The sequence below is a fragment of the Calidris pugnax genome, unplaced genomic scaffold (genome assembly GCF_001431845.1).
Source record: "Calidris pugnax isolate Ruff unplaced genomic scaffold, ASM143184v1 scaffold180, whole genome shotgun sequence".
In the NCBI taxonomy this organism is placed as follows: domain Eukaryota; kingdom Metazoa; phylum Chordata; class Aves; order Charadriiformes; family Scolopacidae; genus Calidris; species Calidris pugnax.
Window position 1 is genome coordinate 1,308,252 of NW_015090916.1, and position 13,549 is coordinate 1,321,800.

General features: G+C 62.9%; 2 protein-coding genes across 8 annotated transcripts in view; both read right to left on the minus strand.

The window, feature by feature from the left end:
• Positions 1 to 1,966, minus strand: part of FXYD2 (FXYD domain containing ion transport regulator 2) — a 2,982-nt gene extending 1,016 nt beyond the window's left edge. The window contains exons 1-3 of the mRNA XM_014949618.1: positions 1,847 to 1,966; positions 1,008 to 1,046; positions 827 to 901 (exon numbers count right to left, since the gene is read on the minus strand). Of these exons, the coding sequence (XP_014805104.1) occupies positions 827 to 901; positions 1,008 to 1,046; positions 1,847 to 1,940 (208 nt within the window). The 5' untranslated portion in view covers positions 1,941 to 1,966. The remainder of the gene's footprint in view (positions 1 to 826; positions 902 to 1,007; positions 1,047 to 1,846) is intronic.
• A 1,041-nt stretch (positions 1,967 to 3,007) lies between these two features.
• Positions 3,008 to 12,334, minus strand: LOC106892418 (FXYD domain-containing ion transport regulator 6-like). 7 transcript variants are annotated; one of them, XM_014949612.1, is made up of 10 exons: positions 11,922 to 12,334; positions 10,925 to 11,079; positions 9,287 to 9,349; positions 6,392 to 6,454; positions 6,196 to 6,234; positions 5,992 to 6,066; positions 5,849 to 5,885; positions 5,542 to 5,591; positions 5,380 to 5,422; positions 3,100 to 4,835 (listed from the first exon to the last, which is right to left on the minus strand). In XM_014949612.1, exons 2-9 carry the CDS (start codon positions 10,986 to 10,988, stop codon positions 5,394 to 5,396), a joined length of 420 nt encoding a protein of 139 aa, XP_014805098.1. In that variant the 5' UTR covers positions 10,989 to 11,079; positions 11,922 to 12,334; the 3' UTR covers positions 3,100 to 4,835; positions 5,380 to 5,393. The 7 variants fall into 7 exon arrangements, with proteins under 7 accessions (XP_014805097.1, XP_014805098.1, XP_014805102.1 ...); XM_014949616.1 differs by lacking the exon at positions 9,287 to 9,349 and having other exon boundaries at positions 11,922 to 12,318; XM_014949613.1 differs by lacking the exon at positions 11,922 to 12,334 and having other exon boundaries at positions 10,925 to 11,472.
• Positions 12,335 to 13,549: the final 1,215 nt, after the last annotated feature.

A 13,549-nucleotide genomic window follows, 5' to 3' on the forward strand; every position in this document is an offset into this window, starting at 1 on the left:
GGTGGCCCCCCCCCCCCCCCCCCCCATCTCACCTGCCCCTCTCTGCTCCGGTGAAGCAGTCCTGCTCCTGGGCTTGTCCCCTCGGCAGGGACCCCCGGGATGGCTCCTGCAGGAAGCTCCGAGCCCCCTGCCTGCACGCTGGGTCTGGCCTCCTGCACGGCTCCCACCGGTGTGGGGAGACACCGACCCCACGTACTGCCTCCTGGCCTTCAGCTCAGCCGTGCTGCCCAGCCAGCCCCCCATGGGCCACCCCGAACCTTCAGCCCCTGGCACTGCCCAGCAAAACACCAGCCACAAGAGCCCGCTCAGATGTATGTCTCTCCACACTGCCCTCATGATTGCAAATGCAGGCAGTTTTTCTCCCTAAAACCGCTGGGACCAGCCACCGTGAGCAGCTGTGATGCTGTGGCCACCCCTGGCCCCATGGAGCAAGGTGGGCAGTGCCCTGCACTGCTTGGCACCAGGTCTCTCTGGGAGCTGCCGAGGTCTGAGGGCTCTGGGAAAGCTGGTTTCTCACTCTGGAAACGTCAGAGTTTTCTCTGCTATTTTTAATTAGTGACCTTCCCTCCGAAGCCTTGACGCTGGCAGGGAAACGCTAAATATTTATGTGGTCTCCCTCCCAACTCGCTGTCTGTTGGGAGCTTGCCTAGGTGGAAATTTCCCAGGCGGCCCCGGCCGCGGGTGATGCCCACCCCCTGCGTGGTGGGGCCCCCCATCCCACCCCAGCACCCAGCCAGTGCCTGGCACAGAGGGAGAAGAGCAGAGAAGGGGCTGTGTGCCGGGGAACAGAGCTGAGGGGGGCTTCCAGCCCACCCCAGGCACTTACTGAGGATGATGAGGAGCCCTACGACAAACGCCACCACGGCGAAGATGAGCCCCCCGTTGCGGATGGTCTCATAGTCTGGGGAAGAGCAGAGCCGAGCAGGCGTCAGCCCAGCTGGGAGCCCACGGGCAAGCGTGGGGGGGGTCTGCCCGTAGCCCCCGGGCTGCACAGGGCACGCACTCACCGTAGCTGAACCTGTCCAGGCCCTGCTCGGGCACTTGCTCTGGAAAAGAGGAGAAATCCAAGTGAGAGCCAGAGCCTGGGCGTGCAGTGGGCGCCAGGATGGGGAGGCGAGGTGGGAAAGGTCAGGAATGAAGACTGTAAGCAAGAGGGCTCTGACTTCCTTAAGGTCCAGCTGAGCAGGTAAAGGATTCCCAAATTCCTGGGTTTGCCCCCAGGAAGTTTAAAGTTCACGGTGCGTTCGCAGGATGCATCCACGGGATGCACAGGAGTCCTGGAGCTCCAGGTGAAGCTGCAGAGGGGAACCCAGCTTGATTATTTGCAGCAGCTGGTTGCTATTTGCTAAGGCTGCGCCATCAGCAGAGCAGCTTCCATGGTGCCCCGGGGAAGAGCTGCTGCTGCCCATCGGACTCGGCAGGACAGCGATGGCTCCGCTCCCGCAGCCAAACAACCCCTCGGGCTGAGACCTTGCAGCGGGGCACGTCCTGCCAGCCTCCTTCCACACCAGCAGGCTCATCCGTCTGATGGCTGCGTGTCACCGCTCAAGACACCTTACCTGACTGCACGTCCCTCTGCCAGGAGCCGTTCAGAAGGAGGAATCCCCCCGAGAAGCCAAACACCAGCCAGCAGCGACGCACCAGTGGGCTGCAGGGCTCTGGGGATTCATCCCCACATCTCCCCCAAATCCTCCGCCAGAGCTTCCCCCGAGCAGGCTCCTGAGGATGGGGGCGACCAGCCCTGCTCCTCCCATGGGGATGCCCCCGTGAAGGTGCCTGTCCCCCCCAGGGAAGCCCTTTTTGGGTAGGTGGCTGCCACCCGCCCCGCTCTCCGGAGCACCCTTACCGTCACCCATCGTGTCAGCGTGCCGTCCGGCGGGTGTCTCGCTCTGGGAGTGGGCACCCACGGGAAAGCACATTAATTGGGAGACAAACCTCATTAAACATTAACGGCCGCGGTGTAATGTTTATCGCAGTCACGAGGGGAGGCGCAGGGCTCCCGCCCACCTTTGGAAAGGAGGCCCGGGAGGGGATGGATGGGAGGGCAGGGTGAGCACCCACCGTGCCAGCGAGCTGGGCACCCCGGAGCCACCGGCGTCCCTGCCCCAGCTTTCCAAATGTCAGACCAGCTGGGCTTCACCTCCCGCTGCAGAGGCGAGCCCGAGGCGGGGGGCAGAGGGATGGGCTCGGGGACGGGCTGTGACTGCCTTTTGCTGGAGAGAAGCGGGCAGCGTGCCCTGTCCCCGCAACAGCCTGCTCAGTGCCTGCCAGCCCGCTGTCGAGCCATCCTGGGGGTCCCTGTGACCCCCTGGCACAGCGATGCCAGTGGTGCATCCCTGCCTGGCAGTGGGTACCCGGGATGCTGCGCCCCTCGGGGCTGTGCCGACCCCCGGTGCCCAGGCCAGCTGCCAGGCGGGCTGTTCAATCCAGTTTGCTCTAATCTGGCAATCAGCGAGCCGCAGTCACGCGCCCGAGCCCATCAGCGCTGCGGTGGCCGGGGGGAGCCAGCCCCAGGGAGCGCTCCCCTCGCCGTGCCCGGGCAAAGGAGCCCTTGGCAGCTCTGTTCTGGCACCGTGGGGTGAAGCCAAGCCCTGGGAGGGTGCTGCGTGGGGCCCTCCCGCTGTCACCGAGCCCAGGCGGTGCCCAGCATCCCCCTCCGTCGGCTCCCAAAAGGCCAGGGGACAAGGGGGGCTCTGTGCCCGCGTCCCTCGGGGCTGCACAGCCGGGGCCGGCCGCTCCCTTCACAGGGTGGCTGGCTATTGTTGAAACTGCTGCTGGCTGCAGAAAAGAGGGCGGCGGGGAGGGGGGACGGGACAGCCCGCCGCTGCCAGCACAAAGCCCGGCTGTGCCGGCCGGGGGACGCGGTGCCACTCGGCCCCTCCGCAGCAGGACGGCGTGGGAAGCTGCTCGCCCAGCAGAGGAGGAGCCCCCAGCCCCATCCTGCTCCCCACAGCCTTCCCCCCGAGCCTTGGAAACGCCCCGGCCCTTGAGACGAGGCAGCCAGGCACCGATAGAAACGATATTTTATTCCTTCCCCCCCCAGTTTTGGGTCACAGCACAGAACACACCAGTCCTTCACCACAGCAGCACACTCGCCTATTTAAAAGGAAACACAATAGCTCAGTTTATTTTACAACAGTCGGGATTTTGCCGTTTCTACACACCACAGGGATTTCTTTGTTTCGTGTTAACACCGACAGCACACTACAGACACCACGGGCACTCCGACGCGGGACACGCACAGAGCTGACACTCAGGGGCCGGGCTGCGCGGGGGCAGGAGGGGAGCAGAGCTCTCTGCCGTAGCCGGGAGGAAGGGAAGGGACCCAGGACCGGGGACACAACCCCTCTGCCTCCCACAGACGGGACAGAGAGCACTTCCCAGCCCCACAGAGGGATGCAAAGCAGACAGGGACACAGCCCACGCTGGAGGCAGGGCCACCGCCGTGGGGTGGGCACAGCAGAAAACCCTCTCAAACCCATCCTGGAGGACAAGAAGATGTGGACGGCATCCCTGACGTGTTTCTGTGCAGCCCCCCACTGCTGCCCAGGCTGGCCCTGCCTCAGAAAGCGCCCACGATTAAGTCCCCAGCCCCAGCTGAGGCCACGGTTTTTCTTGCCCAGGGGCCTGGGGAAGGGGCCAGACTCACAGGTCTGCCTCCGACCCAGGAGCGGGCACAAGGTGACGATGGACTCTGGGCACCACAAAGCCCCGTGCGCTGCTGGCTGCAGGAGGGGCAGGAGGCAAGAGGGGCTGACGACACGTAAGCGCCACGGGACGACACACAGCAAGGACACGGGTGGCCGCGTCCCAGAGCACGGCACAGGGAGCGACAAGGCATCGGGAAGGGCAGGGAGCACCAGGAGGAAATGGCGGTGCTCCTTCCCTGCCCGCGACAAGCAAGGACGGGGTCTTTAGTTCAGTCCGTGTTTCTCTTTAGCCCTCAGAGACTGTTTAACCCGCCCGCCTCTGTCCCGCGGGCTGGCAGAGTGTTGGCGAGGAGCTGGTTTGTGCTGGCTAGCAGGGTCACTGCCACACAGCCCACCCTCTTTCACAGTGTCACCGTGCCGGGGGACCTCATGGGCTTCTCTGCCACCCCGGTGTTTTCCTCACCTTTAAAACAGCATCCCACGCGGACCGGCTCGGTTTTAGCCAGGGACACAGAGAGGGCAGCGCCAAGCAGGTGAGGAAGGGGAGCCTTAAATCCCACATGCACCCAGGTGCCACCACCCGTGGGATGTCCCCTCTGGCTCGCCCCCCCCACCACGGCTGCCTTTGGGCTGGGGGTGCACAAGAGGATTTATTGCTGAAATGGCAACGCGCGGTCCAGAGTCACGCTGGGCAAGCCCCCAAAACGCTCCACTGGCCCCTGAGCCCTGCCCAAAGCCAGCCGGGGTGAGCCACCAGCCCCCAGCTGCAGAATGGGGAATGGTGGAGGGAGCCAGGGGTCCCCCGGGCAGCCTGTGTCCCCCTGCCCTGCGTCCCCCCTTCCCGGGCTGGGGGCGGGGGGGGTGGCAGCGCCTGCCAGTCGTACAGAGCCCGAATCACACGCACAGCACGAGAAAGGTGAAGAGAAAGTCACTATTACAACATCAGCAAGGACTAGCCCTAGAGGTAATGATCATCTCACATCAACATTACACACCACTGGAGGCAGAGAGGACGGTGAGCGGAGTTTAGTCGGGTTAGTAAACAGAGAACCGGTGCTGAAGTACAGGGGGTAACACAGACACGGCAGCTCTGCCCCTCCTTAGAGGGACCTGCTGCTGCGATTTCAGTCGCCTCGCAGGCCACTGGCATCTGCGGTCCGAGCATCTCTCCTCGGGTCTCTGGGTCTGCGTGGGGAGGAGAGCAGCGAGTCAGGCCGGGAGCAGCACCGCTGCCTTTCCCCTGCGCGGGGACCATCCACCAGCAGCACAAACCACGCTCCCACCAGCACGGGCTCCAGCCTTCCCCCCACTCCAAACGTGGGCCACAGCCCAGGAGCTCGGGGGAACCCCAGGAGCCCCCCAGAACTCACACTCAGCTCTCCAGAGGCCCTAAAAATAGAGCCACTTTGGGGTGGAGAAGCAGAAGGCAATGCAATGCAAAGGAAAATCTGGACAGATGGTTCCTTCTCCTGCTGGGCTGACCGAGCACGGGACACCCGGGACCTGCCCAGCGTGTTTCCCTGCCGTGGTCCCTACCAGTGCTCGCTCCTGCACTGTGCTGGGGGGCAGAGCTGCCCAGTCCCAGCAGACTGGTCTACTCAGCGCCCGCAGTCACCCCCTGTGCACAGCTCCAGCCACCCCCCACTTCCTTCCCAGCGCTGGGGCTGTGACAGCCCGGTGCCACCGCTCAGGCTGGCCTGGGCTGGTCCGTGGCAGCCCCGGGACTCACCACATGGCTCTTGGTCAGTTCTCTGCTTTCTGCGCTCCCGTGGCTGCCAAGGGAAGAGCAGAGAGGTTGCAGCCCCTGCCCACGGCCGGGTGCCCTGTGGGCAGGTGGGTACAACGCAGAAGCGGGGGCAAAGGACACGCGGCGTGGGACAGGAGACCTTACCGTTTGAGGTGATCAGGTTCTCAGCCTGAGCCTCCTCGTCCCCCGGAGCCCTGCAAGAAGAGGAGCAGAGTGAGAACGGTGGGACCTGCACCCCATGCCGGGGAGAGGGATGCCCCAGAGGGCAGGGGCACGCCGAGGAAGCTGCTTTTCCCCCCAGGAGCTCTGCAGCAGAGCATCCCTCCTCTTGGGGCACCAGGCACCCGAAAGGGGTGCTCGGGGAGCACGGCCACTCTGCCAGCGGCAGGAGGGAGTGCAGGGAGAGCTCTCCTTGGACGGGTTCTCCAAAGGAGATGCTGCCCTCACTCACCTGGGCTTCTGGTTGAAACTGCACCTGCACCTCCTGCCTGCAAGGGGAGAGAAACACCATGAGTGTGGCCACAGTGGGAAGGGGCCACGGCCTTTCCCGACAGCCGCCCCCCACGCCCGGCACCCGCCTGGTCCCCGACTTACTGAGTATGAGGAGAATGCCCACAGTGAACAGGACCACAGCGAACACCAGCCCCCCGATCCTCAGGCTCTGGTAATCTGGGGGGAAGAGACACAGGGGCTTGTTGCTGCTGGGCTGAGGGCAGGGGGGCAGCCCCTTTTGCTCCCCATGGCACAGGCACGCGTGTCCCTGCCAGCACGCCCAGCCCCGTGCACGGCGATGCTCACCATAGTTAAAGGGGTCCTCCTCCTTCTCCTGGGTGGCCACTGCAAATAAACAGAGAGAGGGTGTGAAGTGAGGCCCTGCAGCCCCCCCGTGCCACTCCAGCCCCCTTGGACGGGAGGGGTGGCTGTCCCTTGGGGCCACGCAGCCTCTTCCCTCACCCCTGCCACCTCCCGCATGCGGAAAACCCTTGGCACCTACCGTCTGCCACGGCCGCCGGCACCAGCAGGGAGCACAGGAAGATCAGCGCTGCCTCCATGGCCGCTGCGAGAGAGGGAAGAGGGCTCAGCACCCGGGGGGCTGGTGGAGGACACCGCGATGGGGTTGGGGGGCACGGGAGGGACTACAGGCAACGGTGCCCACCTGCGCGCAGCCCTTGCCCCCCAAGCTGGGGGAAGGAGCCAGGCTGGCCATGGCAGCACCCAGCCCCACGGGGACACAGCGGCTCACAGGTGCAAAGGAGGGGAAGGGTTTGAGCAGAGAGAGAGAGAGATTTTGTGGGGTTCTGTGGTGTGTTTTCGACCACCTCTCCACTGCTGGCTCCGCTCCTGGCACGGATCCGGGCGCAGTGGCAAGGTTGCACTGCAGGCAATGGGGCCAGCACAAGGGCTGTGATCTCTCCATCAAGGTCAGTGCCGTGCCCTTCACCCAGCGCCATACTTTAATTTGTCCCAATTAGCATAGCAATTACAGCACATTCCTACAATGAGGCCAGTGGCCCTGGTGGGACACGAGCTGGAAGCTGCACTTGCCCCTCCCGGCTCCCCACGCTCACCTGCGGCAGAGGAGAGACCATCAACACCCCTCGGTGCCCCCCTCACCCCCGGGCCTCTCCCTGCCCCTTCACGAGCACCCACACACTGGGGACACCCACCGGAGCAGGGACCCGTCTCAAGGGATGCCAGCCTGGGCACAGCAAGGGGCTGTGACAGTCCCTGCCATCTTAGGGCTGCACATTTCCGTGTCCCGAGCTGCTGCTGCACCCATTGGGGATGGGCACCCTCGGGACCAGCCGACACCAGGCACCGCTGCCCTGCCAAGGGAGGGCCCTGGCAGCACACACGCTACCTACAAACTGTCCCCAAGCACAGCGGGGCCGGCACCAGCATCCTTCCTCCTCCTCCTCCTCCTGAGGGGCCAGGCTGCTCTCCATCCTGCCAGCCTGCCCAGGGCACTGCCACCATCCTGGTGGGTGGCTGCGAGTGGGGGACACCTCTTCCCGGGGGGAGAGGGCTCGGCAGACGTGTCTTCTTTGAGGGAGCCAGGCTGGGGGTGCAGAGGGAGGGTGGGCACTGCCCCCCTGGCTGCCTGGCTCAGCTTGTTTGTGCTCTGCGGCTGCCAGGAGGTCAGTAAGCGCCCCGATGACGGGGCTGGGTGGCCATACATGGTGCGGGAGCACGAAGAGGGCTCGCTGTGGGCTCAGGAGAGGAAGGGGAGGGGGGTTTATCGGGCGCCCTGCACAGCACTGATAGCACCGAGTGCTACAGAGCCGCTGCAGCTGCTGCGCTGGATTAGTGCCGATAAGAAAGGGGCCCTCGACAGAGCAGGAATTCAGCTGGCTGATGGATGCAGATCCCCAGCGTGCTGCTATTCAGCCCCTCCAGAGCCTGACCTGATTTGGATGCGAGCTCCATCCCAGCCCGCCCCGGCTGCCAGCGACGGGGGGCAGGCAGCTCAGCTGCTCCAGCCCGGCTCCTTGGGGCACCAGGGTCCCCCACATCCTGCTCCAGGTCCTTGTCCCGCTTTGCGCCGGGAAGGCGCCCGGGGAGCGGGCTCAGCCGTGCCCACCAGCCCACCAAAGCTGGCCCCCGTGGTGTTTCGCTGGTCCCGGGGCTGCCTTCAGGAGCCAGCTCCCGTCGTGCCTACGGAGGAAGCATCACCACGTTCAGCCCTGCCAACGCGGGGAGCACGTTCCCAGCGCCCGGCGCGTTCATCATTAACAAGTTGCCTCCCATGACGATTCCTGTCCTTCCCTCCCTTTCCGTGTCTCGTCGTTTTGAAGCAAACGTGGTTTATCTGAACGCCGGAGGGTTTAATTTCCCTCGCCCGCAGCTGGCGCTGCCATTGTGTGGCGCGGGGCTGCGCTGCCACGCCGCGCTGGAGCGTGCCGCTGGCTCCCTGCACCCAGACAAGCCCTCTCGTTTGCTGAGGCACGTAATTCTGGATAATTACCAGGTCTTAGAAACACGTACAAAAGAACCCAACAGCTGGTGATACAGTAACTTGTAGCTGCACATTTCCCCCCACGTCCTTTATCTGCTTACTGCCGAGGCTGCCAGCGCAAAATCAGTGTCATTACCCGATGAGAGGGGGGTGTACGTGCACGAGGAGATGCAATACAGCACACGCCGTCGCTAGATGAACAGTATTAATTGGCTCTTGTGGCACATTAATGGCGCCTTGATTTTTTGAACAAATCATTCATCAGATTTTTACCGTTTATTTTGCCATTGACTGTTGCAGGAGCAGCTCGGTGACATCCCCCCAGAGCACACACTGGGGAATTCTGCATTATTCACAACCATCCCTGCCCTGCCCTGCGCTCCACCGCCCCAGCCAAGGTGTGTGGGAACCCTCTCCCTGGGGCAGAGCTTTCCTATCCACAGCCCTGGTGTGAGTTCAGGGGGGCAGCCAGGTGCCCTCACCCCACTCTCACTCCCCTCCCGCAGCCCTGGGGCTCCCACGAGCACCATCTCTCACCCCGCACACTCAGCCTGAATCACTCATCACACGTGAGCTGCAACACACCCCCTCACACCTCTTCTATTTCGGGGTGCTCCCGTTGCCACCCAGGAAGGTGTTTTAGGGCCCGGGCAGCCATGCTGCTGGCTGCCGGGGTGGGTTTTGCCAAAATGAACAGAAGAGAGCATCTCCCAGCCCAAGGCTTCACTCCCGCAGCTGCCGGGGCCCCGCTCGGCCCCAGACGGTGTTTCCACTCCTCTGATCTGATCTTGGCTCCTTGCATTTAGCACAGCAGAGCTCACTAGGTTAGGTTTTTCTTTTTTTTCTTTTTTTTTTTTTTTCCCCCAAGCCAAGCACACAGCACACATATGGTCTTTGTTGGTTTTTTTTCCTAACTCGGTTCCCAAAACTCACACACGTCCGCAGGCTGCAACGTCTCCCCGCAGGAGTTAACCAGCAGGATTGGCGGAGTCCCGGCTAGAAAAAACAAACACGGCATTCTGGAGCGTGGTTCTCCTCCAAGGAAGCATATGCTTTGCAAAGTGCCACAGGTTTGGGTGGGTTTGTTGTTGGGGGTTTTTTTTGCGTTGTTTCAAGCTGGCCCACCCACTTTTCCATGAAGCTGAAATAAAGTGAGAAGAGCAAACACGGCAAAGGCTTTGCCGTTTTCCCTGCTCGCGCCTTTAGACGGCCGTGTCCAAGGCAGGAAGGGGCTTCTCCCTGCCCTCCGTCCACGCTGAATCCAGCTCTGTCTCCACACAAAGGCAGTGGAAAAACAAGAGCTGCCCTATAAGTGACAGAGCCCCGAGCCTGGTCCCCACCACAGCCCGCTCCTCACCCACACGGCCCCGTTTTCTCCCCATTATTAGTGACACAAAGCTTGTGATCACCAAAGGCAGCAGCCACGCACCCGTACAGGTCACGGGGAACAGAGCACTTCGCATGAGACTTGAATCAAAACATGTTTTTTTCCTGTTAGAGCTGCAAGATCTGCCTGAATACGGGGAGGGGCAGCGCGGCACAGGAAGCGGGGCAGCGGTGCCCAGAGCTCTCCTTCCCTCTCACCTCAGCCCCATCTGTGGTTTTAGGGGGGAAACCAAATAGATTTACCCCTAAATCCCCATCTGCACAGCTGAGCGAGAGCAGGTGCCAGGAGGAGGACATCAGGCATTGAGGAGAGTGAAGGTGGTGACGACGCAGACAGAGGGAGTAGGTGGAGATTGCTGTTTGGGGGTTACCTGTGCTCTCCCCCAACCCCTCTCTGGTAGGATGGGGACACGACCAGGCTGAGGGACTAGCCCCGTGCCACAGAGGCAGCCAGGGCTCCACCTGCCCCATGGTGAGGGTTTGCAGGTGGTGCCCACAGAGCCACCCTCACCCCTGGATGCTGGCAGGACCTCCTGCCCTCCCTGCCCTAGGGAAGCATCACCCTGGGGTATCCTGCTTGGCCCTGGGGCCAGAGGAGCCAGCACAGCCCGGCCCCTGTGGCCACCAGCCAGGGCTAGCAGCCCCCAGAGCAGTGCCCTGGTCCATCCTGCCCAGCACAAGAGCCACCTCCCCAGGCTGTGCTTGGGCTCGGGGTGGCCGGAGCCGGGAGCCGCCTGGCAGCCAGCAGAGCCGGCCGGGTGACTCACTGCCCACCTGCCTCCCTGCCGAGCTCGTGGCCAACATGCTCCGCTCCATGCAAGGCACAGTCACAGCTCTCCCCCAGCCTCCCGCGGCTGGATAATCCCTCCTTGCAATTCTGCGTGTCGTTGGGTTGGGGTGTGTGCGCCAGAGATAGAGGAGCTGGGGGGAAATCTGGGCAGACAGCCCCGCTCTCTCCTGCCCACCAATTAAGCTCTCCGTAGCGCGGCAAATCATGCCAGAGCAAGGCAGGTAGATTTGTAACGGCCCTGAATCTTCAAGTCCCCTTTTCTTCATCGTTGTTTTGCATGGATCAGCCCTGTCAAGTCTCAGCCATCACAGCCTAACGCCGGGCAGCCTCCTCCTTCCGTCAGGAGTCCTCAGGGCATCTCCCGAAGATCAGACCTAGTTAAAATCTCTACTTACTCTGCAAAGCCCCCAAGACCGTGACAGCAGTGCTCAGTTGCCTGGAGCATTTAAGAGTGTGCATGTGTGAATGGACATTTCCAGCTACGCATAGATGGGCTCTTCTGCCATTTCACGTCAGCATCAATCTGGCTATTAATGTGCCTCTTGTGCTCCTAAATGAGAGAGAAGGAGAGATTTCCAGCCCTCACCATTCTGATGTGGAGGGCACTCCCCAAATTCGGTGCCGATTGAAAGGCTGACTGCATAGAAGACCAGGTTTGGGGTATCTTCCCGAACCAGAGGATATCCCAAGGAAACCCTCTCTGGGAGCCCCAAGAACCCAAATTTCACTCCGGCTTCTGCTGAACAAGACTCACACATGGACCCCCATGGACGGGGCCATGCTTGCAGGAGCACGTGGTGGCAGGGAACGGCTGAACACGGCGAGGCTCCGAGCACACCCCGTGCTGCATCCCTCACCCCTACCCAGCACTCACCTCGCCTCCTGCCTTCCAGCCCCAGACAACCAGCCCTAAAACATCAAGGAGCCTTAGCCAAAGCTGTCCGGCCGCATCTGGCTCAGCGGCAGTCCCAGCCCACACCGACAATACACGTTTCCCCAAAAAAGAAGCAGCGAGCACGGAAAGAGTGAGGCTAGCCCTGCATCTGAGGCAGACCTCCAGCACAATGACTGCCGAGTTAATGGCTGCCCAGCAGCGCTGGTGTCAGTACAACAGGCAGGGAACCCAGCCCTCGGCTCCGGGGAAGCAGTAAACACCACCACCTCCTCCCGTCGGGAGTCTGCTGCTCCTGCGCTCTCCTCGTTTGTTTAACAGATAACCGGGCGCCGTAAACCTGAGCCCTGCACCTGCTCCAACTGTCCTGTCCTCCCTCCGCACCCAGCGCTCCCCAGCCCTCCTCGCACCCTGCCCCACACCCTGGGCCCCGAGTGGGGCACACGGCTGGGCACCAGCACAACGGGAGCACAACGGGTCACTCAAAAAGCAGGGGTTACCTGGCAGGTCCCAGTGGTGAGAGAAATCCAGGTCACTGGAAAACACAGAACAGAAGCTGTTTCAAGCTGCCGCGTGTCCCGGGTGCCACGACGCTGCCACGCACAGCACAGCATCAGAGAGCGGACATTTTCTCCATTCGCTCCTCTGCTGTTGCCGTCAGCCACGACCACCACCGAGCACAAGGCAAGGAAAAGTCCCTGCCGGGCACGTCCCTGCCACCGGCTATGGCTGCTCGCCACGAGCAGGGATGCCTTTGTGCCACCCGGTGCCAGCGGTGCCTTCCCCATGCTCGGGGAGGTGTGGTGACACGGAGCCACGCAGCGTGGTGGCCTCTTTGGGCTTTGGAAACACACAAACAGCCCGAAAGGCAAACACGGGGGAACAGCCGGCCCCGAAGCTGCCAGTTCCCTGCGCTGGGGAATTGTCCTCAACACCAAAGCCCAAACTCCTGGCAAAACCGTGACGCTCCACCGTGTACCCGAATGGGTAAGTTTCGAGGAGGCAGCTAATATCCCAAGGCAAGCGTGAAACACGAGCGTCACGAGGGGAAGGTGCAGCCAGCCCCACACCTCACAGGCATGGGGGTACTCTCCGGCAGGTCCCTGCTCTAACAGGTGCCCTGGCTCCGCAGCCACTGTGCTTTACGCTGGCAGCTTTCCCTCACACGCTCCCATCGCTCCATCTCGGAGCCGCGCTCCTGCTGCACCCGGGCAGGGCTCTCGGGGCTCCCCTTCACTTCAAACTGGGAGCCAAACCACCCAGGGGGACCCAAAATCCCACCGGGACCCAACAGGACCTCGGAGCAGCGTGGGCTGGCTGGAATGGGTGCAGGGGCTGCTCCGAGCCCTAATCCACAGGCAGCTTTTCCCGAGAGGCTGCTCCTTCACGCTGCAGAGCTTATTCACATCCACACAAACCACCTGTCACTTTCCCTCCCACTGAAATGTTCCTGCAAGATCCGAGTTCCGCCACATGGACTCCGATATCTGTTTCTCCAGGAAGCATTAATTACACACCCCGAGAGAGACACGCTCTTCCTTCCCTCTGCTACGCCTTCCCGGGATGAAGCACTCCACTGTTTGTGTATCGCTACGGCGTTACTAAAATATTTAACAACAGAAGCCGGAGCGCTGCCAGACACTCGGAGAGGAGGATTTACCTCCCCGTTCCCGGAGCTCCCCGCGCACCCAGCCAGCCCGGGGCAAACAGGGAACGGCAGGGCGTGCCCGGGCTCTACCCGCGGTGGGCTCCGGTGGGGACGGCCGGTCCACCGGGGCGTCCTTCCCCGCACGGGGGGCCGGTAACCAGGCAACGGGGGGATGAGGGAAATCACGGTACCCGGGCGTTGCCATGGCAGCCGCCAGGACCGGGGATGTGGCCGGCCCGAGAGGCAAGGCGACGTCCCGGGGCACCGACCCGTCCCGGGGCACCGATCCGTCCCGGGGCCGGGGAGGGGCGGGGGCCGTGCCGCGCCCCGGAGGATTCCCCGGTAGAACGGGGCCGCGGCACGACGGGGCGACGCCGCCGCGCCCCGGTACAGGGACCCCCGAGCCGAGCACCCCCGGGCCGCCCGGCGGCGGGCATGTCGCGGCAGGACCCCCCCAAACCAGGCAGGACCCCCCCGAGG

Excerpts from the sequence above, each read along its gene's own strand:
- LOC106892418 (XM_014949611.1), bottom strand. The coding sequence starts at position 6,848 with ATGGCGCTGGGTGAAGGGCACGGCACTGACCTTGATGGAGAGATCACA. Across the intron at positions 6,067-6,195 it reads GGAGGACCCCTTTAACTATG|ATTACCAGAGCCTGAGGATC; the intron begins GTGAGCATCGCC and ends TCTTCCCCCCAG. Across the intron at positions 5,886-5,991 it reads GGGCATTCTCCTCATACTCA|GCAGGAGGTGCAGGTGCAGT; the intron begins GTAAGTCGGGGA and ends CTCCCCTTGCAG.